This window comes from Alligator mississippiensis, chromosome 15 (assembly GCF_030867095.1).
Source record: "Alligator mississippiensis isolate rAllMis1 chromosome 15, rAllMis1, whole genome shotgun sequence".
Lineage (NCBI taxonomy): Eukaryota > Metazoa > Chordata > Crocodylia > Alligatoridae > Alligator > Alligator mississippiensis.
The window spans coordinates 26,934,351-26,959,217 of NC_081838.1; the positions used below are offsets into that span (position 1 = coordinate 26,934,351).

Consider the following 24,867-nt stretch of genomic DNA (forward strand, 5'->3'; position numbering starts at 1 on the left):
ACCAAACACCAGCACACATTGCTGGACAACAGCTTTATTGAGAATGGAGACAGCTTCAGGCCAGGTCCAAGTAACTGAGGATCTGCGCTAAACATGAGTTTTTTTCCATATTCATGCACTTTGGTTTATACTCATTAACATTTACTCTACCTTTGCCCCTCCTTTGTTCCACACATATCTCCTCCTATCTGAAGCTCCACCTTTGTTTACTTCATTAGCATGGAATTGCCTATGCATTTCACTAATTTACATGACTTCTTGCTAAGTGCGCATGCTTAAAACCGTGAACCCGGCTTCTCCCGGTCAATTGCCTTTCCTTCGTGACTCCTTCTTCATCTCCAAGGTCTTGCTTCTGCTTTATCTCCTGAGGATAGCTGGTGGGCTGCATCTTGTTCTTCTTACACAACAGGCTATAAATCTACCACACTACTATATTGTTAGGAAAATGCTTGCCTAAGAGACTTGCAATGTTACTGTTAATATATCATTTTGCCTTGTGTTCAGCAGCTTTGCTGAGAGGCAGAGTAAAGCCTTTATTCAGCTGCAAAACCAGTGCTCCCCAAGATCCAAATATTGTTACCCTAACACTTCCTAAAATGATCCCTTACTTTGTTAAAACTGACACATTGTATCTGATATCATGCACTATAATGAACTAAGCAAGGACTTTTGTGGTACAAGAAGCTCTTTAGGAAAATCCAGGGTTATATTATGAATGCATTTACTCTAGTATAAATAGACATTACAGCATAGCCTGGGAAGGAAACCCATATCTTAGAGAATGTAGTCACATTTGGTTGGGTTTGCTGAGCAGTAGTAACATCTTGAACTTGAAAGGTATTTAATTTGACAAAAAATATGTAAAGAGCTGATCTGCCAGATTTAATCATGAGTAGATAAGATTATTTTTAAACAAAGTGTTTGATTCATAAATATACTAAACTTTAAATTAGACAGAAACCTTGGTGTGGCAGAGCACAGGGTGTCTCTGCCACTTTAAGGGCCTGGAGCTGGCAGCCTCCAGGTGCCTGATTAGGGCAGCCATTTTAGAGACATGGGCTGCCTATATAAACAAGGCAGTTTGGCTGCAGGAAGCCAGGCAGCAACATTGCCTGGCTGTAGGGCTGCTGTGAGCAAACTGGAGGTAAGGGGGAGCTGCAAGGGGTTGGCAGGAGGGTCCTGGTCCTGGTCCTGGTCCTGGTCCTGGTCCTGGTCCTGGTCCTGGTCCTGGTCCTGGTCCTGGTCCTGGTCCTGGTCCTGACCTGAAACTGCACCCTGCCGGGAGCGGGTGGCCTGGTGGGGCTCTCAGTGGTGCAGGAGCCCCCAGGAAATGCCAGGCCAGTGATCACCCCAGTGAAAGGTGGGTTGGGGCGCCTTAACCCCTAGCTCCCACCACCACCAGGTGGGTGACCCATGCGTATGTTGGAGGGCCTAGAGGGCCAGTGTTGTGAGGGGCCCAGAGAGGGCGGACCCCGAGAGTGGAAGTGATGTGGGCATGGTGCTGCGGTTGCCCCTGGGAGGACGGGGAGTAGTGGCACAGTGAGGCCCAAGGAGATAGAGTGAGCGGCTAGAGAGACCCAGCCCGACTGGCCCATGCTGGGGCCAGGACCAGAGGGGGTCAAAAGGGCCGGGGGCCCACCGCGAGGGATGCCCAAGAGCTGGGGGCCTGGGGTCCCGACTGGCCTGGAGGTGGGCCGGGGCAAGTGGCCAAAGGTTCTGGGGGAACCACACCCGAGAGGGGAACATGGCTTCAGGGGGGGGAAGGTAGCTCAGATGAAGGTGGAGAGGCCGCCTGATCAGGAGGGATCATAGTGGGGTTGTGTGGGATGATTCTGGGGCCCAGTGTGGGGCCGGTGATGAGGAACACCATGATGCCTTCTGCGAGGCTTGGGCTGTGGTATTAGGGGAGGTCGGAGCCGCAGAGCGCCCCTGGCATCGGGGCACTACAATGGGTAGCCTCCCGCTTAACTGACATTGATATATGAATGAATTATCATCAAAGGCGTGGTGGGCCAGATAAGCGGGCGGTTGCCCAGAGACAGGTGGGCGGGCCACGAGTAGGCTCTGAGTAGGCCTGCTGTCACGGTGACAGGCGGGCGGGCTGCAGAGCTCGGCCCCGGGAGGCCCCCTGTCACACTTGGGCTCTTGACATATTTAGTATCATACTACTCCTTTTCTTACTTAGTAAAAAAAGATAGGACAAATTAAAATTTCTCTCTCCCTCTCTTTCGCTCTTTCCATGTGTTACTGTGTGTATTTTTTAGGCTTGTGCGAATAAGCAGTTATTCAATTTGGATTTTGGATTTGGCCAATTTGGATTCGGCCAATTCAATTCAGAGATTTGAATTGCTTTTCCAATTCAATTAGGCCGAATCGATTCCAAAAACATTCAGAGTCTATTCTGAGAGATTTGGAGATCCGGCCATAGGGTATAATGGGGAATCAGTTAAATTTCTGTAACTTTGTTGTTTTTTTGTTTGATTGAGGTGAAACTCACAGGGGTGCTAGTTTCAAGGCGATAGGTGCAGGGGTTTCTGAGGAACAGCACCTTAAATTCCTGAAAGCAAAACGTGTGTGTGTGTGTTAAGCTACAGCAGAGTGAAAACTGCAGGGATGGTAGCTCATGCTGAGGCAACAAAGTCTGCCAAGTTTCAAGGAGATAGATGCAGGGGTTTCTGGGAAATTGCACCTCAACCTGCTGACAAGCCAAACTCATGACATAGGTGACACTGTGTGTGTTAAGGCACAGGGGTGGTGAAAACTGCAGGCCTCCTAGAGCCTGCTGTGACCACAGAGCCTGCCAGCTGTCAAGGAGGAGTCTGGGTTCTGGGTGTTTCTGGGACTGTGTGTGTGCTCAGGTGCACCCTTCCTGGCACTGGGGCCTCTGCACAACATGGCAGTGTGCCCCAATGAGGGCTCCTCCTCCCCTACATCCTTGGTCCAGTCCACCACTGTAAATGATGGCAGGTCAAAATAACTCAGCTGGCTCAACACCAATAGCACCAGCAGCTTCACAGGTACCCAGGCAGAACTGTCACAGCCTTTCTTCTGATAAAGGAATTGCCAGCAAGAAGTAAAGATGTTGTGTTGGATATATGTTACTGTCAGCAGTACATATGCGTGCCAGGCCAGCCTCTGGCTTCTTTACTGTTCCTGCCATCCAGGACCAGCAGACAACCAACTGCAGGTGTTTCCTCAGCCTGACAAAGGGTTTTTCAACCCAAAAGCTTCCTAAGATATATTTTTATAACTATGTTGGGGTTTTTTCATAATAAACCTATAAACATAAAAATGGAAGATAAGCCATCACACACCATGAGTGTGGCAATGGACAGGCGGAGCAGGCAGGAGCACCTGTGCCCCCCGTGCAAGAGCCACCCAATCTCTGCAACCACACCCTGAAGCGGCTGCAGGGATCAGCCACAGCAAATTGGTTGAAGGAACACCTTCATCTGAACCCTTATGTAACAAGGGTTCAGCTTGCCATGGGATCTGGCCCTTTTAAAGTACTCTGAAGCCATGCTCTTCTGTAAGGGAATAGCTGTCAGTCACGGGAAAAAAAATGGTCACTTGTGTCAGCACCCAGAGTTGGTGCAGGGCCTGATCTGATGCAGAGAACTGGCAATGGCTGATGAAGCTGAGTGAGGTGAACCAGACATCAAGTGTAATGAACTGGAAGACACCACTCTATTGCAATCAAACTTGAAAATACATCTGATTAAATAGACTCCTGCATCCCCCGATGATTTGAGCATCCAAAGCCATCAGAGGGGGTTCTCTGAGCACTATTTATCATTCAAGATATTCTGAAAGCATTTATCAAGATGGCATGAAAATGCTGTATAAATACCCAATGCTGACTAAGACCTTAGTCCTGATTACCCTTAACTTGAGTTCAATTTAAATTGTCCTGGCAGTGCTATGATAAAGGAAAGTGGGACCAAATATTACTTTGGAGTAAAGGGGCCTTCCGTGTGAATGAGAAATGGCCCCCTATATCTTGATTTCAGCTCTCATATCCATGTATTGGTATTTCCCATGTTTCGCATGTATCATGAAATAATATTTAAAAAATGATGTGCAACCCGGTCCAGGGGAGATTCCCGTTCCATGGAAATGTGGAGATCTGGGTTCTACTTCTGGATCTGCCACTGACTTCACGGGTGCTCATTGTCAAAGCACTTTGCAGTTTTTGTGCTCCAGTTTCCCAATCTGTAAAATGGGGCTGATACTTATCTGTCTTTGAAGACAGACCACAAAAACCAAGGATCAAAATGGCCTCATAAGTATTCTATACAATTATTAACATGATGCATGTTTTTTTCTCACTTATTTTGGCTCTTGGTACAATATCACTTTACATTACAGAAAGAGACATTTCTTTTGAGTCTTGAATTAGAACGGCAGAGGATTCGATGTTTACGCTCTTAAACAAATGCCACAAAGTTAATTCCCTTGTGAATTAAATAGCTAAAAGTGATCATTATCTGCAATCCCAAGGAAAGTTTCATCATGAACGCCTGGTGGTGAGAAGCTGCTTTCTTATAAACCTGAGCGAATGCCGAACGGGGGCAGTGGCGCTGGGCGTGGACACACAGCAACATCCAACAGGCAAGACAGCAAGATCCTTCCAGCTGGTGAGTAGCATGTAGAGAGACTCTGTGACACTGCGAGGAGCAGAGTGATGGGGTCCACGACACTGATCCCCACACCCCACCACTACAGATGGAGAGGATTATAGGTAAGTGTTATGTTATGGCTGCTTGGTCTAACCACAAGGAGGCTGACAGGACAGAGTGAGAGCTACCGTCTTGTATCCTTGGATCCTGCCTGCAGTCCTACCCAACCGACTCCTACATGTCAGGTGGCCAGCACGGTATAGCTGGGGACAGAACAGATGTGCTTTTTTTCTGGTTCCTTGTCCTTTTCCTCATCCAAGCAACCTCTTTCTCTTATACATCTTCATTCCAGGGATATCCTATCCTCTCCCCTTTCTTTCTGAAACTCATCTTCAAACGTTGGCAAATGCAAGGGCTGGGTTTTCTAGGTCCATCCTGTGCCCCCCTTGCATGCTCCAAGCTGCACTCAGGAGAGGGATCCAATCCTTACAGCAGAAGCACGCACAGCAGTGATGAGTTAGCAGCCCTGCATTTGTCCCTGATGCATGCCGTGTTTGGAGAGCTATTGATCCAGCTTGCTTTTCATTCTCCCCTTCACGCATTTCATCACAGCTCCTGCGTCTGAGGCACAAGACAGCATAGTTGGCAGTTGTGAGTAGGAGCTGCTCTGTTGCAGCTCTACCTGTTACGCTCCCCTCCACGTTTAACTTTCTCCTCTCTCTCTCCCACTGCAAAATCCACCTAACCAACCTCCTAGCCCCCTCGCATGCCCTGAATCAGCTGCTTTTCTTGCCCTCCTGCTGTAGAGCATTTCTCACAGGAATCCCATGACCCAGCTTATCTCTTCCTCTACTAATTCTTTCTCCTTGTTCAGTTCTGCCTCTCCAGCTTCATCAAAGCTGACATCATGTCTCTGGTGCTTTTCACCATCATTGCTTTGTTCTTCAAGCTCTTCCTTCTTCATATCCCCACAGGTTCTTGCTGGTTTCTTCCAAGGGAAAAAGACATCATATTATATAAATTCCCACCTTCCCTCAGCTCATCTCCCTTGCACCTCTCCCCTTCCTACACTTATTTCCTCCTTTTCCTTAGCCTGAAATGCAGGATTTCATATAATCTCTTATTTCCTAATGCCATCCCTTGCACAAGTTGGCCCCATCATATACCCTGCTCAGCCGTGTGACTTCTCATCACTTCCCTTTTCTTTAATTCTTCTAATTAAATTCTTCTCTTTTTTCTTACGCTTACCCCTCATAGTACACACATCTGTTAGGTGTCCTCATCTTGAAAGGAAACAAAATAGCATAAAAATAAAGTATTCAACCCACATCCCTATTCAGTTAGTGCCTGTCTCCCTGAAAATCTGACCTCTGGGAAAGCGGTCTAGAAAACTATAGTTTTTTTTAGGGTGATGGCCCATAGATCTTCCACACACAGCTCTTGTTCCATCCAGACTAAAGCACCCACCTGTCCCTTTGACATCTTGTCTCTCTACTTTGCCTCTGTATCCTCATATTGAAGGTCTGACTTTTCTTGCAGAACTTTTCTTCTTAACACCTGTAAGATATGGCCACTGATCTCCCTCCACACAGCTAGAATTCATTCTGACACCTTTTAGTTTGTCAGCCTTTCTTTGGGCTTCAACCAATGCAACTGTACGTATTTATTTAATGTATTCAATTTATATGACACTTTTCCTAACAAAGGCTCAGTGGCTCAAGCTAAGAGGACAGAATAACTTACAAAAGCTTTCTAGAGCCCCAAACCCAAATGCCCCCCTCCATCTGCCCCAACACTGAACCCCGTAAACCCCCACTCTTCCCCTCTTCCTCCCCAGCTCCCTGACCCCAAAGACCCCTCCCTAATTTCCCCCCTTGAACACCTTCCCATCCCCTCTCCAAAACATGAGAAGGGGGCAAGGAAAGTTCTCCCTGCACTTGCCCCAGAGGTGAGGCTGCTCATCTGAGTGCAGTCATTGGTGGGTGCTGAGGGTGTAGGTGTGCTTGAAGCACTACCTGCACTGTAGGCGGACTTGCTGGTCCCTTGTGTGGATGTGCAGGTGTCAGGCCAGGTTAGTGGTCCCAGTGAAGCTCTTCCCATACTTGGCACACTCATGGCCCTGCTGCTTTCCATCTTGCCCCTCTTCTTTCCATTCTGAAATCTACTGGAAAGTTACTGGAAGCCAGTTCTCCATGTTTGTTACTCTTTCCACTCTGTAGCTTATTGACTATAAACCAATTGCTGTCACTCTACAAAATCTCTCTGGAGCTCCAGATGTTCTTTCTCATTTCCTATAAGACACACCCAGGATGCCAGCGAGCAAGACAGAGATTTGATGGAGATTTGAAAGCCCCAAGGAAGGGGATGGTTATAGGCCTGAGGACTAAGGGGGTGCCACTAATGAGGCTTGAATGAGTTTATTGCTGAGCTTACTGTGGAAGTCATGAAGGGTCATTAATATTGAGGTTGATGATGATTACGGTAACTATGATGATGAAGTATTTATAACTACAGAAAAGAGAAGAAGGAATTTCTGAAAGCATCTGCTTGGGACATTTCCTTTTTGGATGCATTTCTCTTAAAAGCTGCTGGGTATGATTAGGCAGTAGGACTGGCTAGACAAAGCCTTGTCTCGGATGATATAGTTGGGAAAGGTCCTGCTTTGAGCAGAGGGTTGGACTGATGAGGTTGCTTCCAACCATAATTATCTATGATTCTGTGACCCTAAGCCCATTAAACCTGCATGCAATGCCATGGGCAGAAGGGCATTAAATAACTGTGGAGCTGGTACCTGGGGCAGGTGGGTAGGAAATTGCAATTCCACAGCCCTGAGCAAAACCTGAGCAAAGACAACATAAACTGTTCCCTGAGGCTGAACAATCATAGTATTGATGCAATGTACATCTCCCTGGTGGAACTATATAGTAAACTTTCAAAGATCATTACTTTTTTTTTTCATTTTCCAGGAATAACCCACTAGAATAGTGACCTGATGAAAAATGCTTGTGTTCAAAAGCTTGTCTAACTTAATCCAGACCATGAAAAAGGTCCAATAAAAGATATCACCCACAAAAATCCTTGCTTCTCACTAGAAGAGTGAAAGGAAAAACCCAGCTACACCTCATGGAGGAAGTAGGAGGAGACAATCACACATCTATCACAGAATTCCTCCTTCTAGGATTTGGGACCATTCCACAGCTACAGATTTTTCTCTTCCTGCTGTTTCTAGTGATCTATATGTTGACCGTGACTGGGAACATCCTCATCATTGTGCTTGTTGTTGCTGATCCACAGCTTCATACCCCCATGTACTTCTTCCTGGGAAACTTGTCATACTTGGAGACTTGCTACACCTCCACCGTGCTGCCCAGGATGCTGGCCAGTCTCCTGACAGGGAACAGAACCATTTCTGTTAGGGGCTGCATTACTCAGTTTTATTTTTTTGCAAGCCTGGCAGGTACAGAGTGTTGTCTCCTAGCTGCAATGTCTTATGATAGGTATTTAGCAATTTGTAAACCACTGCTCTATGCAATGTTAATGAATGGCAGAGTCTGTCTACTGCTAGCAACTGGATGTTGGCTAGGAGTATTGCTGTTTTCTACATTATTAATAAGTTTTATGTCACAATTAACTTTCTGTGGGCACAATGAGATTGACCACTTCTTTTGTGACTTCACTCCAGTGATACAGCTCTCCTGCAGTGATACGAGGCTGGTCATTCTTATTAGTTTTATAACTTCCTCCTTGGCTGCCCTTTCCCCATTTCTCTTAACTCTGGCATCCTACATTTGTATCATAGATGCCATTCTGAGAATCCCTTCTGGGAGGGGAAGACAAAAGGCATTTGCTACCTGCTCCTCCCACCTCATTGTAGTAACCATTTTTTATGGGACCATATTGATTGTATATTTCTTACCAAAAAACAACATGCTGAGATACTTGAACAAAGCATTTTCTGTTTTCTACACAATCCTTACACCCCTGATCAATCCCCTTATCTACAGTCTGAGGAACAGAGAAGTGAAAGAGGGCCTGAGAAAAGTTGTCAGCAAATTTAGGATCCTGGGAATTCAAACTACCAGGCTGATATGAGGATAAGTGAAAGAAACAGTAATTGTGCGGTTTGGGTTTCAAGAGTCTTCTGCACAAGCGTTGTATCTTTACGTTTGTTAAAGGTGAACCTGGTTGAAAGGCAGTATATTCTTGTAAACAGTTAAAACTTTATCTTTCCTTCCCCTCTTTGAGGTGGAACGTTCTGAACATGAACCCCCCCCCTCCACCCCACACACACAATTTCAGGCTCCTCTGTACTTATGCTAATAATATGTATTATTTCTCATGGGTTTTGTAGAACTAATAAAAGTTCTTCCAGAGTAAAAGTGACTAGGTTGATACAACCCTCGATGTGAGGTGCTTGATAATCCTAAGAAGTATATTATCATCTATTACCTATATCCTGTTGTACTGCACTTGGCTTGGTATTTTCCAGACAAATGGGAACAAATAGTTTCTGCTCCTGATGAATGTCAGCCATCAAGCCTGAACCTTTGTCTCTACCAGCAGCTCTGCCAGAAGCTTCATCTCCATCAACAATTTCTAGAGAGAGGGCATGTCTCCCTTATCTCTAAAGGGCATATCTCCCTTATTTCTAGAAAGAGGACATGTTGCCTTATCGTGATGTTATTGTCCAGTGCTTTAGTACTTCCTGTTGGAAGTACTAAAGCAAGGTGCAGTAACAGCCTTTGCATGCATGGTGCATGGTTATTTTTAGCAGATACTTCACCATAACAGTGTACTATAATGGAAGGGGTGAGAGGGGTGGAAATTGCTATGGCAGAGTAGCTGCTCATCATGTGTAGACACCGATGGACACTACACTGCTGCATCATGAAGGTACCAAATTGATAGGCGATTAGTTGCAGTGCAGTAATGCATGTGTAGAGGCATTACCGTGCAGTAATGTGGGAGCCTCCAGGCTGGGTCTGCCCAGTCACTATGGAGCCAGCTGGAGGCTGGCCTTAGGGCTCCTGCCTTACCCCCTCTCCTGGAGCTGCGCTCAGCTGCTTTCTGTCAGCTTCTAGCTGCAGGGTATAAAAGGCTGAAGCTACTTTGTGCCTTGGGGCACACACCACAGGGAGCTGGCAGGAGCTACTCTCTGTCCACGAGTCAAGCAGGCCCTGTGTGCCCCTCTGGACAGCCTGCAGGCAATATTTGCCTGGGCTGTCACCCTCCTGAGCTGGTACCTGGCCATAAGTGAGCATTACAAAGGTCTCTTTTTGCTGCATCCATTGCGCAGGCCTATGATCCTATTTGGGCTAGTGGCCTTTTTGGCTGTGCTAGAAGAAGCAGCACCTGCTCCCCACTGCTTCTCAACCCCACATCTGTCTCCTCCAAGGACTAAAGTGAAGCACCTCAACCATGTGGCTGTGACTCCCTGGCCAATCCCCTGTTGGGCGTCATGCTGTCAGCCCTCAAGGGCCAGCATCACAGGGCCAGTGGCATGGGGGCCCAGTCAACCAACAAGGGGCATGACATCATCCTCCTCCCCTGTGTCCAGCCCTAGCCCCATCCACGTGTGCCCACCTATCTGGAGCCCCAGAGGCCCAAACTGGATCCAGGAGGATGTGTGCACCCCTAGGGCACTGTGGGGTGAGGAAGACATCCTGAGGCAGTTTGTCCAGGGTGGGCACTTGAATGTCCATCCTTATGAGGCCCTGGTGGCTGAGATGCATGTATGGGGCCACCCCCAGTCGTTATGCAAATAGCATAAATACCAGCTTGATGTTAGATAAATAACATGGAAATAGAGTTTTGCCTATTGCTTTTAAGCTTATGTATTTTCCTGAGTTTTGCATTGCCTTGAGAATCTCCGTTTTGTATTGCTCTGTAGTTTGACATAAGTACTTGACCTTTTCCTCTTTTGTATGCTGTATGGGTGAGAGTGTGTTTGTGGAAAAGGAAAACATCATCTGGCGACTGGCTGAAGAATGCAGAGAAATAAAAGAGCAAACAAGAAGAATCTGCCCCAGAACAGCGAGAGAACACCGACAATCCACCTTCAAGAAAGAACACAGTGATAACCTAGCAAAAGCCCAGAGGACTGGATGAATGGACAAGGCTATAAAAGATGGGGCAAGACATATCAATTTTAGGTCTTGTTCTGCATGTCATCCTGGAGCATCGGTTCATTGGATGAGATGGACTGGCAGGAGCCCTGCTCCCACTCGGATCAACTTGGCTGGCCATTAATTTGATCCAAGCACCGATAAAACTGGTAACGTATAGCAGTGCAGGACAGAAACTGGGGTATGAACTTGGTATGTGTGTGTATTAAGTGCTTAACCAATAAACGCAGCACTTTGCCTTATCCCCCGCAAAAGGTCTCGCTCGTAATTTGATCAATTGGCAATTTGTGTAATGCAGTTGGTGTGGCAGTGCCACATTAAGGTCAAGGACCTGCAGGTCCAGTGCATGGGTGTAAATGGCCACAATCGTTGGTCTGGTGGGGCCTCCAAGACCATTCCCTTCATGCAGGAGCTGAACCCCATTCGGGTCCCCAAGGAGCCTGCACCCATGTCCCAGCCTGTCACCTCCAGTGACACATCATTGGAGGAGGGGACCTCAGGCCTTCAGTACCCTGCCCTGAACTCCTCCCCAGCTATTGCCATCACTGGTAGCCCAGGGAGCCCTGGCCAGCAGCTGCCTTGGCCTTAGCCTCACCCTGCAGCTGCCCATGAGGAGTGACTGACCATACCACTTTCAGCAGCCAGCAGCACCAGCTTCTCCCTGGGGAGGTGGAGGGGAGCATGGCCAAGTGTCAGCACCTAGCCCACAGGAGGCCACAGACACCAGGTGGAGCTGGATGCGTCCTGGCATGGGGATCCCCATGCTGAGCTTCCAGCCTCACTGACCCCAGGCCCATGCTAAGTCCCACACTGGAGGGTGGCTTCTACCAGTCTCATTCTCCACCCCCACCTGCCCCTACCCCAGCTCCGGTCCTGACCCCTACTCCTTGCCTTGCCCTCCCACACTCTCCTGGCTCCAGGACATGTAGAGAGTTGGGACACCTACCACACATTTATTGAGCAGCCTAAGTCCTTGTAGCTGGGCAAGCATGGGCTTCCCATTCACTGAGGAAGGCATTGATCTCAGTAGCCATCTCTTCCTCAGCAACTGGGGGCAGACATATTTCGAGCTGCCACAGATAGCCCTACAGGCAGCAGCGGCCATTCCAGGGCAGGCCAGACTTATGCCCCACGGTATTATAGCTCAGGGTTGCGATCCATGAGTGCAGGGTGTGACCGGGGCACTGGTCATTGCTGGGAGGGGCCGAGCTGAAGCAGCAGGGTGCTGGATGCTGCTGGTAGGGGCAGAGGCAGGGGCAGGTACAGGGATGGTGTGAGGAGGTTGGGTGGGCAGGAAGGAAGCTGCTTCATGCTTTCTCTGCACTTGACATGCAGCCCCCGGGCAGGGGAGGAGCTGGCCAGGGATCAGAGGGTCTGGCAGGGGTGCTTGTAAGACAGCTGTCACGTGCTGACAGATGCCTCTGGCATCAGCATGTTTGCCAAGTGCTGGCAGCCATGTGACCGGAGGCTGGAGCTCCCCTCGGTGGCCCCAGAGGCACAGGACAGGCTGCTCTGATTTGGGACTAAGTCTAGTCCCAGGTTGACTGCACGTGTAGGCACTGGCCCTATTCCCACTTACTCTGCAGTAACTGTACAGTAACTTTAATGTGCAGGAAATGCACATGTAGACACGCTCCCAGTATAGCAGCACAGCCCCAGTGACCTGGATCCTCGAAGCCTTGGTAGCCTTTTCTCATGGTGAGCATTCCCCAGAGCACTTGACCTTCGGCACATGAGTTCTGTGGCTCTGAAACAATGTACAAATTGGAATCACAGACCATGGAAATGTGTCAACCCATTTTATGAGTCAATCTGCATGGCTCTTGGACCCATATTTGTAGAATCTAGATACCTGGCCTAGTATAGTACAGACGGCTGGCAGCTTCAGAGCCACTGACTGCTCGTACAACTTCAGTCCAGCAGCACATAATGCTGGTATCAGCACACATTTCTAGGAACAAGTGAAACTTAGGGATGTGTGAAAGAATGGTTTATAATTGTGCCATTATTGTGAGTTACACCAGGCGGAGCCAGTGCGCACCGGCCTATGGGGTATTTTGTGTTCCTTTTTACTCTGCAAACTAATCTAATCTCTGAAGAAATGTTATGTTGTTAGTTCTGCAATGGAGTTGCTTTTGAGGGGAGCTGTTGCAAGCACAAGGGGAATATTCTCTCTGGGTGAACCTCTGTAACTAGAGTCAATTTGGGTATCAGAGTTGCTCCAAATATTTGGTGCTAACATTTCTGAAAGAGGTGTTTGCTTTCAAGACGTTTGTAGCCACCTCTGGTCCAGGATGTAAACATCTTGCATAGGTAGGCTAGTAACATTAAAAAACCAGCTAGATTGAACATCAATGGCTTTTCCTCCAATAAGAAAACATCTTACCTCCTCCTGCTTTTTTAAAATAGTTAGGGAGGTGTAAAGCAATTAATGAATAAGCATTGAAACATTAAACAGTAATTCAAATGATACAGTTCATTGAGTTTGTGTTTGTGCATGAGTGAGAGAGAGAGTATACATAAGAAAGGGAGATCTTTTGGTTGTTTCCTTCGTTTGCCTTGAATTTCAATTCAGTTTCCTGTGTGTTTATTAAACCACCTGGCTGGACTTCTTATCTTGCTTGTCACCTCTTACAAATTATTACTCAATGACAGTATTGATGTAATTAAAATCATTTAGAAAAGTCAGTCTGTTTGACAAAACATTAAATGAATGTCGTGTTAAATTGGTCCCTGTATAACAATAATCCCAGACAGCAGGTACGTATGTCCCATACAGATGTCCTCTGGGGCCTCTGGTAGTTTATAGTCAGAAAATAAGTCCGTCACTCCCTAGGCTTAGCCCCACCAGAAAGGTAAGCAGCGGAGATAGTAAGGCTCCATGCTGAAGGATACAAACCTTAGGGGACCTCTGAATTTTGTTAATAGAAGGAAAAGAGCAAATTCCAAGCAAGACTGCAGCACCAGCTCTTCTCTTCAGGGGGGGGCAGATCTATTTACTGGGTGAATCCACATTCAGTGATGAGAGATGAGGAGCTCTGGTGAAGAAGCAGAACCTTGGTCAATGTCTCATTAAAAATAAAAGCCAATCAATTGAAGGTTGCAGTATCCTGGGGTTCCAGGTAGGTGCTAACTCTCCATCTGCTACCTTGCTCCCTTGTCATAGCAAACTGAAGTACCGTACCATTTTCCTGAGAGGGACAGAAAATCTATTGGTGCACATTAGCATTTTTCAATCACACATTCCCACAATCTGGAAGTGTTAATGTCCCCATGAAGCCATGGTGCCTACAGAAAACTGAGCGGGGGTTTAGACTGCAGGAGTATTGAGATGGCAGCAGTCACTATGAGCTGCGTCTTGTCTCTATCTCCTTGCACTTGCTCTTCTGTTTGTCTGCTAGCATTTACAGTCTCTTGTTTTTACTTAGATTTACCATGGGTGACTGCTGCCACCTTATTTAAGGGAGGCATATGCCCCCCCAGTGACCGAGCTTGCCGACTGGGGGTCCTTCCATGGCCAATCTCACTGACCGGGGGCATGCCCCCACAGCTAATCTCACCCACTGGCTTCCACGAGCGGCTGTGGCACTTCCGGGACTGGCCACGGTGCTTCCAGGAGTAGCAGCTGCGCTTGCAGTCCCCAGCTGGCACTCGCAGGGCGGGGACACCGGCGCTCCTGTTGGCCCCCCATGCCTGTCACCAAAGTGGGAGTGCAGACAGTCTGGGGGTACACCAGCACTCTCAGGGGTGCATGTGCACCCCCGTGTATGCCTACGCATCGCCACTGACATTTACCATGCATTTACTTACATGAATGTAGAGGCTATATTTTCCTTTTTGTGTTTGCATAGTGCCTTACCAGTAGGTCTATAATTTAATCTCTAAGGATCAATAACAGTAACAATAGTGGAGGTATTACTACTAACATGTAATGTCAAGAGAAAACCAATCAAAACCCTCTTTCAAAGGGCTTAGAAGGTGGAGTTTTGACTCACAGAAATTCATTCATAGAGTGTTATTTTCTGTCAGAGAAGAAAGTTTGGGAAGTCCTAAACAATTTGATTTCCACATAGAAAGTGTTGTATTTACAAGTGAAACAGGCACGTGTGACTGTTGAGATTGTAAGACCCCTATGTGTCAGAATCCCCCGGAGACCTTGCTACCTTGTCATAGCAAACAGTAGTGTTAGCTCTTTGGAGCAATTTGGGGTGGGGAAAGGATATTATCTGTTTTTAGGGATAGATTCAGTAGGGATAGATCTGAGAGAGCTGACTGATTTTCAGGTTTTGCTCACTGATTTTGGGATTTCATCAAACTCCACTGTGTGAATACCCTCCCTCCAAGCTGTGTTTCCAACACACTGTTTGTGCAGGTAAGCTTAAGGAGAGGGAGTATTAATACATAAGGGAAAGAGTGCAAGGTAAGGTCTGCTATAATAGAACTACGAATGGATTAAGGACTGTGTTACACAGCAGGGCAGATGACATTATAATAGTAGCCCATCCTAGCCTTGCAGTCTACAACTCCAACTCCATCCACAACATGGAGATTTTAACTTTAATAGGCTTAAACTAAAATTGTGGGGCTGTTGTAACATTTCCTTTTTTCAGCAATAGATATCATCTTCATGATTAACACCAGAAGAAAAAAACAAACTTCTGTCACAGAATTCATCCTCCTGGGGTTTGGCAATAAATATGAACGGCAAGCTCTTGTCTTCATGCTGTTTCTAGTGATCTACGTTGTGACTGTGGCTGGGAACATCCTCATCATTGTGCTGATTTTGACTGATCAGCACCTTCACACCCCCATGTATTTCTTCCTGGGGAACTTGTCCTTCCTGGAGACCTGTTACAGCTCCACCACCCTGCCCAGAGTACTGATGAGTACCCTGACTGGTGAGAACCACATTTCCTTCACAAGTTGTATCACCCAGTTATATTTCTTTGGTGGCCTGGCAGCTACAGAATGCTTTCTCTTCTCTGTAATGTCTTATGATCGTTATCTGGCAATATGTAAACCTCTGCATTATATGGCTATTATGGATAGTAAGCTTTGCTTGCAACTAGCAGCCGTCTCTTGGATAAGTGGCTTTGTGGGTAATACCGTAACTACTCTCTCCATAACACAGTTGACTTTCTGTGGTTCCAATGTAATTGACCATTTCATCTGTGATTTCATCCCCGTGATACAACTTGCCTGCAGTGATCTCCACCTGATGTACATTTTATTTTTATCTTCTCCATACTATTCACACTGATGCCATTTCTCTTAATCTTGACGTCCTATATTTGCATTATCACCGCTATCCTGAGAATCCCTTCTAATACGGGGAGGCAAAAGGCCTTCTCCACATGCTCCTCTCACCTGATTGTAGTGACAATTTTCTATGGGACCCTGATTATTGTCTATATGTTTCCAAGCACTCATTCACTGAGAGACCTAAGCAAAATGTTCTCAGTCACCTACACTGTTTTGACTCCCATGGTTAACCCCCTCATCTATAGCCTGAGAAATAAGGAAGTGAAAGAGGCCCTGAAAAGGCTGCCTAAAATGTGTAGATTTTACAACAACTGCAATTTTTTTTAATAAGACCCCTTAGTAAAAAGAAGATTTGCATTTGTTATAATGTCAGATCTGTTGTTATGTCTAGGTCTGGCAAGATCTTTGGTAGTCTTCCTTAGTCTTTGGTAATCTGTATCTCTGGTATCTGAGGATCTGAAAATATTGGAAAGCTTTGGATCAGATAGATTTGGGATCTTTCTAGTCAGACTACATTTGACTTCTGCTATATCTAAGGGACTGTCATGTTAGTAAAATCCATGTGCTACCCAAAGTAAAAATGATATGAATATAAAATAAAAAATTCAATCTAAAGGTATAACAACTTGGACTAAAATTTTCAAAAGATATTAAGAATCTTATTTTGCTAGGATTCTGGTGCCCACATCCTATAAGTAACCTACACATAGCATCTGAGGTAGACGTGCCCAGTCAGAACATGTAAGTGAACATTGGTGTGCTGAGAGGATCCATGTAAAAATTACACGGTTGACAAAACACATGAGTCTCAATATGCTATTAAATATTTTCCATGGAATTATTCAAATATTTGTATTCTTTGGCATTGCCATTTAACAATTTTGAAAATGGTTAACTCTTCCACAATCCAACCAATGAGGATATTTTATGGGGATTTCTCCCCCACAATCAATCTGAATTCTTTACTTTTACTCCCCTGGTTTGAACAAGTACGTAGTTGTCTACATTATGTCCCTCTTTTTCTAATACCCAGTTTCTGTGTACCTTCCATCTAGCATGTAAATGCTTATTAGCTGAAATGCTCTGATTTTCAATAAACAATCATCACTTTGAAAGATATATTTTTAAACTAATTAAGAATGACATATGTCATTGCCAAAGCTACCATGGAGCTGAGGATGGCAACCCAAGTAAAGGACAACAAGAAATTGTTTTTTAGATATATTGGGAGTAAAAGGAAGGCCCAGGGAGGAATAGGACCCCTGCTAAATGGGCAGCAGAAATTGGTGACAGATAGAGGGGACAAGGCTGAACTCCTCAACGAGTTCTTTGCCTCAGTGTTCCTAAGCGAGGGGCAGGACAAGTCTCTCACTGGGGTTGTAGAGAGGCAGCAGCAAGGCGCCAGACTTCCATACGTAGATCCTGAGGTGGTGCAGAGTCACTTGGAAGAACTGGATGCCTTTAAGTCGGCAGGCCCGGATGGGCTCCATCCGAGGGTGCTGAAGGCACTGGCCGACATCATTGCAGAGCCACTGGCAGGAATATTCAAATGCTCGTGGCGCACGGGCCAAGTCCCGGAGGACTGGAAAAGGGCTAACGCGGTCCCCATTTTCAAAAAGGGGAGGAAGGAGGACCCGGGCAACTATAGGCCGGTCAGTCTCACCTCCATCCTTGGTAAAGTATTTGAAAAAATTATCAAGGCTCACATTTGTGAGAGCCCGGCAGGGCAAATTATGCTGAGGGGAAACCAGTATGGGTTTGTGGCGGGCAGATCGTGCCTGACCAACCTAGTCTCTTTCTATGACCAGGTTACGAAACGCCTGGACACAGGAGGAGGGGTGGATGTCGTATACCTGGACTTCAGGAAGGCCTTCGATCCGGTATCCCACCCCATACTGGTGAACAAGTTAAGAGGCTGTGATGTGGATGACTGCACAGTTCGGTGGGTGGCGAATTGGCTGGAGGGTCGCACCCAAAGAGTCGTGGTAGATGGGTCGGTCTCGACCTGGAAGGGTGTGGGTAGTGGGGTCCCGCAGGGTTCGGTCCTTGGACCGATACTCTTTAATGTCTTCATCAGCGACTTGGACGTGGGAGTGAAATGTACTCTGTCCAAGTTTGCAGATGACACAAAGCTATGGGGAGAAGTGGACACGCCGGAGGGCAGGGAACAGCTGCAGGCAGACCTGGATAGGCTGGACAAGTGGGCAGAAAACAACAGGATGCAGTTCAACAAGGAGAAATGCAAAGTGCTGCACCTAGGGAGGAAAAATGTCCAGCACACCTACAGCCTAGGGAATGACCTGCTGGGTGGCACGGAGGTGGAAAGGGATCTTGGAGTCCTAGTGGACTCCAAGTTGAACATGAGCCGGCAGTGTGACGAAGCCATCAGAAAAGCCAATGGCACTTTATCGTGCATCAGCAGATGCATGACGAATAGGTCCTGGGAGGTGATACTTCCCCTCTATAGGGCGTTGGTCAGACCGCAGTTGGAGTACTGCGTGCAATTCTGGGCACCGCACTTCAAGAAGGATGCGGATAACCTGGAGAGGGTACAGCGAAGGGCAACTCGTATGGTCAAGGGCCTGCAGACCAAGCCCTACGAGGAGAGACTAGAGAAACTGGACCTTTTCAGCCTCCGCAAGAGAAGGTTGGGAGGCGACCTTGTGGCTGCCTATAAGTTCATCACGGGGGCACACAAGGGAATTGGTGAGGATTTATTCACCAAGGCGCCCCCGGGGGTTACAAGAAACAATGGCCACAAGCTAGCAGAGAGCAGATTTAGACTAGACATTAGGAAGAACTTCTTCACAGTTCGAGTGGCCAGGGTCTGGAACGGGCTCCCAAGGGAGGTGGTGCTCTCCCCTACCCTGGGGGTCTTCAAGAGGAGGTTAGACGAGTATCTAGCTGGGGACATTTAGACCCAGCACTCTTTCCTGCTTATGCAGGGGGTCAGACTTGATGATCTGTTGATGTCCCTTCCGACCCTAACATCTATGAATCTATGAATCTATGTCACTCTCATAAGCTAATGAACTAGGGACTTATCCAAAACAGAACCAGGCAAAACCTGGCCCCCAAAGTCTATTATCACAATCCAAAAAACTTTTATTCATCATCTATCCTCAATTTGCTATGATCTACCCTGTTTGCCCAGAAAATTCCCACTATTACTGCAGTTTTCACTTCCATACATACCCAGAACTGCCCTGGCACCTTCCTTTGGCTCAAGCCCCATTTGGAGCTAGAAGTTAGGCCAACTTCCTTTCAAGTTGTCTGAAGAGCTAATCCAGTAGACATGCTCAGAAATAGTTAAGACACATCAACAGCTTTGGGTCTTGCAAAATGCAGGCTTAACTGCTTCCTGTTTAAATAATGGGGAAATAAAGTAGATGGAAGTTCTTTCCTTGCAGACCTGATTCGAGCACCAGTTCCAGGAGAAGCAGGATTTCAGCCACATCCAGGGTTTACGACTATTTATTAGCTAGCTTCCAGCAACTCCCTGCCTGGTCCTTTGACTTACCCATTTCCTTCATGAAATGCATATGGAACCTCGGTGCCTAAAACTGGGGCTCCACTCTAGGGCACACTTAAATTTAGGGTTTGTAGCACCTGTCTTGCAGGCACGCAAGTTATTTCTTCTATCTGGCCTTTACTCTTTCATTAGAAACTATTTCCTATTCTCAATGAAAAAGCCTCTGTCAAATAGTTAAGCAAAACTGATTACATTCCCACATTTGAACATACAAACATTGCAGCTACAGAGGCTTGGTCCAAACCAAGACATCTCAGATGAATGATTCTGTATCTGTGAGTGACTGCTTGGACTAATAATCTTCTCAAGTAAAGGAAATGTAGATTACTCTGTGTTGTGTTTGCAGACTGAATACACCCAACACATGGAAAGAATCTTACTGTAATACCTGGCTTCATCCTCTAGTGATTTTCAAATCTGCTCAACCTGCAGGGTTGGCCCTTCACGTTTTCCCCTGGCTGCCATGCCCTATGCTTGCTATATCGCCATATGTAACCCTTCACATAACATAATCATCATAAATATGGAGGTTTGATTTAAGCTTATAGCCTGGTCGTGGACTGTCTAGGCAAACATGTTTTGTGCTTGCTTTGCCATTTTGTGAGTTTCATGAAATTGACCATTCGTCTGTGACACCTCGCCTCTCCTGGACGTGTCTTCCATAGACAGCTCTTGCAACAAAATGGCTGTCTATATAGCTGTTCTATTAATACTCATCCCATTTTTTCTTGAGAGTTATTTCTTATATTAAAAATGTTAACCCCATTCTGATGCCATGAGTTCAAGGCAGATATAAGGCCTTGCCCCCTTGCTTTTCACACCGCTGTGTGGTGCCACTATGCTATGGTTCTGCAACTATTGCGTATTTAAGGTCCAAGTCAAAGGATCTAGAGGGCAATTAAAATGGTTGAGGGGCTGGGGCACATGACTTATGAGGAGAGGCTGAGGGAAATGGGCTTATTTTGTCTGCAGAAGAGAATACTGGGGGGGAATTTGACAGCAGCCTATAACTACCTGACGGGTGGTTATAAAGAGGATGGAGCTAGGCTGTTCTCATTGGTGGCAGATGACAGAACAAGGAGCAATGGTCTCAAGTTGCAGGACGGGAAGTTAAGATGGATATTAGGAAAAAAAAAAACTTTCTCACTAGGAGGGTGGTGATGCACTGGAATGGGTTCCCTAGAGAGGTGGTGCAATCCCCATTCTTGGAGATTTTTAAGGCCTAGCTCAACAAAGCCCTGGCTGGAATGACCTAGTTGGGGATGGTCCACCTTTGAGCAGGGGGTTGGAGTAGATGTCACCTCCTGAGGTCCTTCCAACCCTCATTTTCTATGATTCTATGATTCAATCCATACTGGCTAACTCCTCTCTGACACCAGTGTTTAACCCCATCATATATAGTCTTAAAAACAGGGAAGTGACATTTGCTTTAAGGAAATTACCAGAACCAGAAAATTATTTTAAGAAATGCTGCATATTTCTAAAATGCTGTTTGAAAATATTCTATATTATTCAGACAGGTATAGACATTGTTGATTCAACTGGTTCATCTATAGAATATTTAGATATTAGAAGAAATATTTTAGGCTGCTTGAAGACTGTACCATAACTATCCATATCTTGCAGAAAGAAATTTCTTACTACAGAGTTAAGATTTTGTTTGTTTTTCCTTATACTTTCTACAAAAGAAATCACAAGGAGAATGTAGAGGCATAAGAAGCGCCGTACTCGGTGGGACCCATGACCCAGTTCACCCACTACCCTGCTTCCCACTCAGGGTTTGGGACAAGGCCACTTTCTACTTCCTCTGGTCTTGATGGAGGTGGGAGCAAGAGCAAGGAGCTGTTAACTCCAGGTGAGGCCTCACCAGTGCTACCAGAGGGGAAGAATCACTCCCCTTGATTCGCAGGTGATACACCTGTTAATACAACTCAGCATGCTGTTGAGGTTTATTTTTCAACAGGAGCACACACTTAGCTCATATCCAGCTCATCATCAGTTTTACTTAACTATTAACAAAGGCTTTTATTGATAATAAGAAATAGTTTCTAATGAAAAAGTAAGGCTGAATATGGTCTTAGAGTGTGCTCCTGTTGAAACCCCTTCCCCACCCCAAAAAAACCAGCTTCCTCTCTGCAGTATCACAGACTTGCCACTCATTCCCTGGTTTGTATTTTTTCAGATTGATTGTGGACCATTTCTCCAAGTTTTCCTGGTCATTCTGGATTATAGCCCTATCTCCTGGAGGATCTGCAACTCCATCCAGTTTGGGCTGAAAACAGATGTTGCCCTTGTCCCAGCAAGGCCAAGGAAACAGATACCCGTGCCCCTTGGCTGAATATGAGTGAGTAGTGTGCCCTTGTTGCCAAGAAGACCAACGGCATACTGGGCTGCATTGGTAGGAGTGTTGCCAGCAGGTCAATGGAAGTGATTCTTCCCCTCTATTCAGCACTGTTGAGGCCACAGTCTGAAGTACTGTGTTCAGTTTTGGGCCCCCCACTACAGAAACAATGTGGACAAATTGGAGAGGGTCAAGCAGAGGGCAACAAAAATTGTTTGGGTGCTAGGGCACATGACTTATGAGGAGAGGCTGAGGGAACTGGGCTTATTTAATCTGGAGAAGAGAAGAGTGAGAGGGGATTGAATAGCAGCCTTTAACTCCCTGAACGGGGGTTCTAAATAGGATAGAGCTAGACTGTTCTTAGTCATGGCAGATGACAGAGCCAGGAGCAACCATCTGAAGTTGCAGCAGGGGAAGTTTAGGCTAAATATTGGGAAGAATTTTCTCACTAGGAGGGTAGTAAAACATTGGAACAGGTTCCCCAGAGAGGTGGTGGAAGCTCCATCCTTGGAAGTTTTTAAGACCCAGATAGACAAAGCCTTGGTTTGGATTCTCTAGTTGGGGGTGCTCCTGCTTCCAGCAGGAAGTTGGATTAGATGACCTCCCAAGGTCCTTTCTGTTAGGATGACAGTATTTGGATCTTGGGGAGCACTGGATTTGCAGCTGAATAAAGGCTTTTTTCTGTCTCTCAGCAAAATTGCTGACCACAAGGCAAAATGATATATTAAAAATAACCTTGCAAATGCTTAGGCAAGTAGGTTCCTAACAATGGGATAGTGTGTAGAGTATATGGTGTAAGAAGAACAAGATGCAGCCCACCAGCTATCATCAGAGATAAAGTAGAAGCGAAACCTTGGAGAGGCTGTTGAAGTCAGCAAGAAACCAGAAAGTACCAGCAAGTGACTGGGAGAAGCTGAGTTCATGGCCTGACGCATGTGCTCTTAGCAGAGAGCCATGTAAATGAATGAAATGCAATTCCATGTTAATGAAGTAAACAGTAAACAGAGGTGGAGCTGGAAGTGGGAGGAGAAATGGGTGGGACAGAAGGAGGGACGAAGGTGGAATGAATGCTAATGAGCACAAACCAAGATGTATAAAATGTGAAAAGAACTAATGTTCAGTGCAGGTCCCTGGTGTGTTGGTTTTTTGGGACCTTTGCCCGAAGCTGTCTCCATGCTGAATAAAGTAGTTGTGAGCAATGTGTGCAAGTGCAATGTGTGCAAGTAGCGTTTGCTTCCTGCTTGCTCTGGCTAATGAGTAACAGGCTCCATGAGCAACTGGATCGTCATCTCCCTAGACAATGGGCACCGCATGAAGTTGGGGTCTAACACCGTCCAACCCTATTTTTTTATGATTCTATGATTTGGGAATAAAAATTGGTTAATGGGAACTGAGTGTTAAAATATTCTGGTGCACAGGCTTCCAGCCTAAACAAATTAAGTTCTCCCGTACCCATAAGAATGTTTGTACTGTCCTAGTCATCGGCGTTCCAGACTGGTGTAAAAGCAGTGGAGAAATAAAGATGCATGACATGCATGAATGCTACCGAGTAGTATGTAACCAACTGTGATAAAAGGTGCCTTGCATGTTGCACTGCCTGTCGGGTGTGTAGCCCCTCCCCTCAACTCGCCTGCCACGACTTGATATTATTTTTATAAAGAGAGAGGGTTCAATGGAGATCTTCTTTCTGGGAGGGCTTCCCCAGGAAACGGCAGTACTCACGATTTAGGCACGATGTTCCATGGGGCTCCACCTTCCCTACACCCCGTCCACTCACCAACCAGATGGGCATCAGCACAATGGCGGTTCGGTCTTGCTGGCTTCACCACAGCTTGCCTCGAGGGGAATCCCACGTCCGAGTGGGCTCGGTTGATATTTGTCCCTCCTGCCTTGATGCATAGCCTTCCCTCCCTCGAGACTGTCAGGCTATTTAGACGTCATGTCACGCCCACCGCAATGCCTCTGAGGAGGGCGCTTTGTTCTTACGCCTCTTCTCTCTCGCTCTTATTTTTTTTCTTTTTCTTTTTTTTCAAAAGAAATGGACTCCTGAGGAAGAAAGGGATGTGGAGCTGCCTCCTTTGCCCCAGCCTCCTACAGGGTCCTCGAATGCTTCCCCTGCTCTGCCTTCTACAGGGGGCTCAAAAGCCTCCCCTGCTCTGCCTGCTCGTGCTGCACCGGCTGTGCTGCTCCTCTCCCATGCAGGAGCCTCAGCATGTCTGGCGTGCTACACACCAGCGCATTCGCTCTCCGGCTCCCTCCTTGCCCGGGTTCTGGTGGGGCTTCTAAATCTTCCCACAGTGACCAGCATGGACACTACAATTGGTCCAGTTGTTCCCCACCTGGGAAACAGCTGATTAAACAGCCTGTGTAAAACTGGCTCGCACGGCCGCGGCCGCAGCCACGGTTCCTGCTCCTGCTCTGGCTGCCCGGCGGGAGGTAAGTTTTCCACACGGGGGGGCTGTTTCTGGGGCTTGGGGCCCACGGGGATTATACTCTCCCCTTCAGGAGCCTGTGGAGGTGCCTCGCCGCCATACCAACAGTTCACATTTTGAATTCCAGTTTTCTTCCTCTTCTCTCTCTCTCTCACTCCCTAATTAGTATTGTGTCTTTTTCTATTGCTTACAGTCTGCAGTCATTCTCTCTCTGTCTCTCTCTTTTTCAAGGTAATATAGTCTCCTGTGAAGCTACATCATGCAAAAAAACAGTTTTGAGGGAAGATTGGGTTATTTCATTGCTTCTGAAGTTTCCCTGGAGCTTCAGTCTCCAAAGAACTTCCCAGGAATGCTGAAGATTACCATGGGCAATTTACCATGGGCAAATTACCATGATCAGAGACTTGCAAGACAAGCCATATGAGGAAAGGCTGAGGGACCTGGGACTTTTCAGCCTGAAAAAGAGAAGGCTGAGAGGGGACTTGGTAGCAACAAGTGCCTCCCCAGCAGCCAGTCAGCGATGGGAGGTGGGGTCCCCCCACTGTCGATTACGCTG

The 24,867-nt window shown here is 46.7% G+C and overlaps 1 protein-coding gene and 1 pseudogene across 2 annotated transcripts; both read left to right on the forward strand.

The window, feature by feature from the left end:
* The first annotated feature begins 1,064 nt into the window (after nt 1-1,064).
* LOC132245650 (olfactory receptor 6N1-like) lies at nt 1,065-10,998 on the forward strand. Of its 2 annotated transcripts, none has more exons than XM_059718338.1 (3): nt 1,065-1,144; nt 4,501-4,741; nt 7,586-10,998. In XM_059718338.1, exon 3 carries the CDS (start codon nt 7,743-7,745, stop codon nt 8,709-8,711), a length of 969 nt encoding a protein of 322 aa, XP_059574321.1. In that variant the 5' UTR covers nt 1,065-1,144; nt 4,501-4,741; nt 7,586-7,742; the 3' UTR covers nt 8,712-10,998. The 2 variants fall into 2 exon arrangements, with proteins under 2 accessions (XP_059574321.1, XP_059574322.1); XM_059718339.1 differs by having other exon boundaries at nt 4,501-4,637.
* A 38-nt stretch (nt 10,999-11,036) lies between these two features.
* LOC132245543 (olfactory receptor 6B1-like) lies at nt 11,037-16,333 on the forward strand (annotated as a pseudogene).
* Nucleotides 16,334-24,867: the final 8,534 nt, after the last annotated feature.

Excerpts from the sequence above, each read along its gene's own strand:
- LOC132245650 (XM_059718338.1), top strand. The coding sequence starts at position 7,743 with ATGGAGGAAGTAGGAGGAGACAATCACACATCTATCACAGAATTCCTC.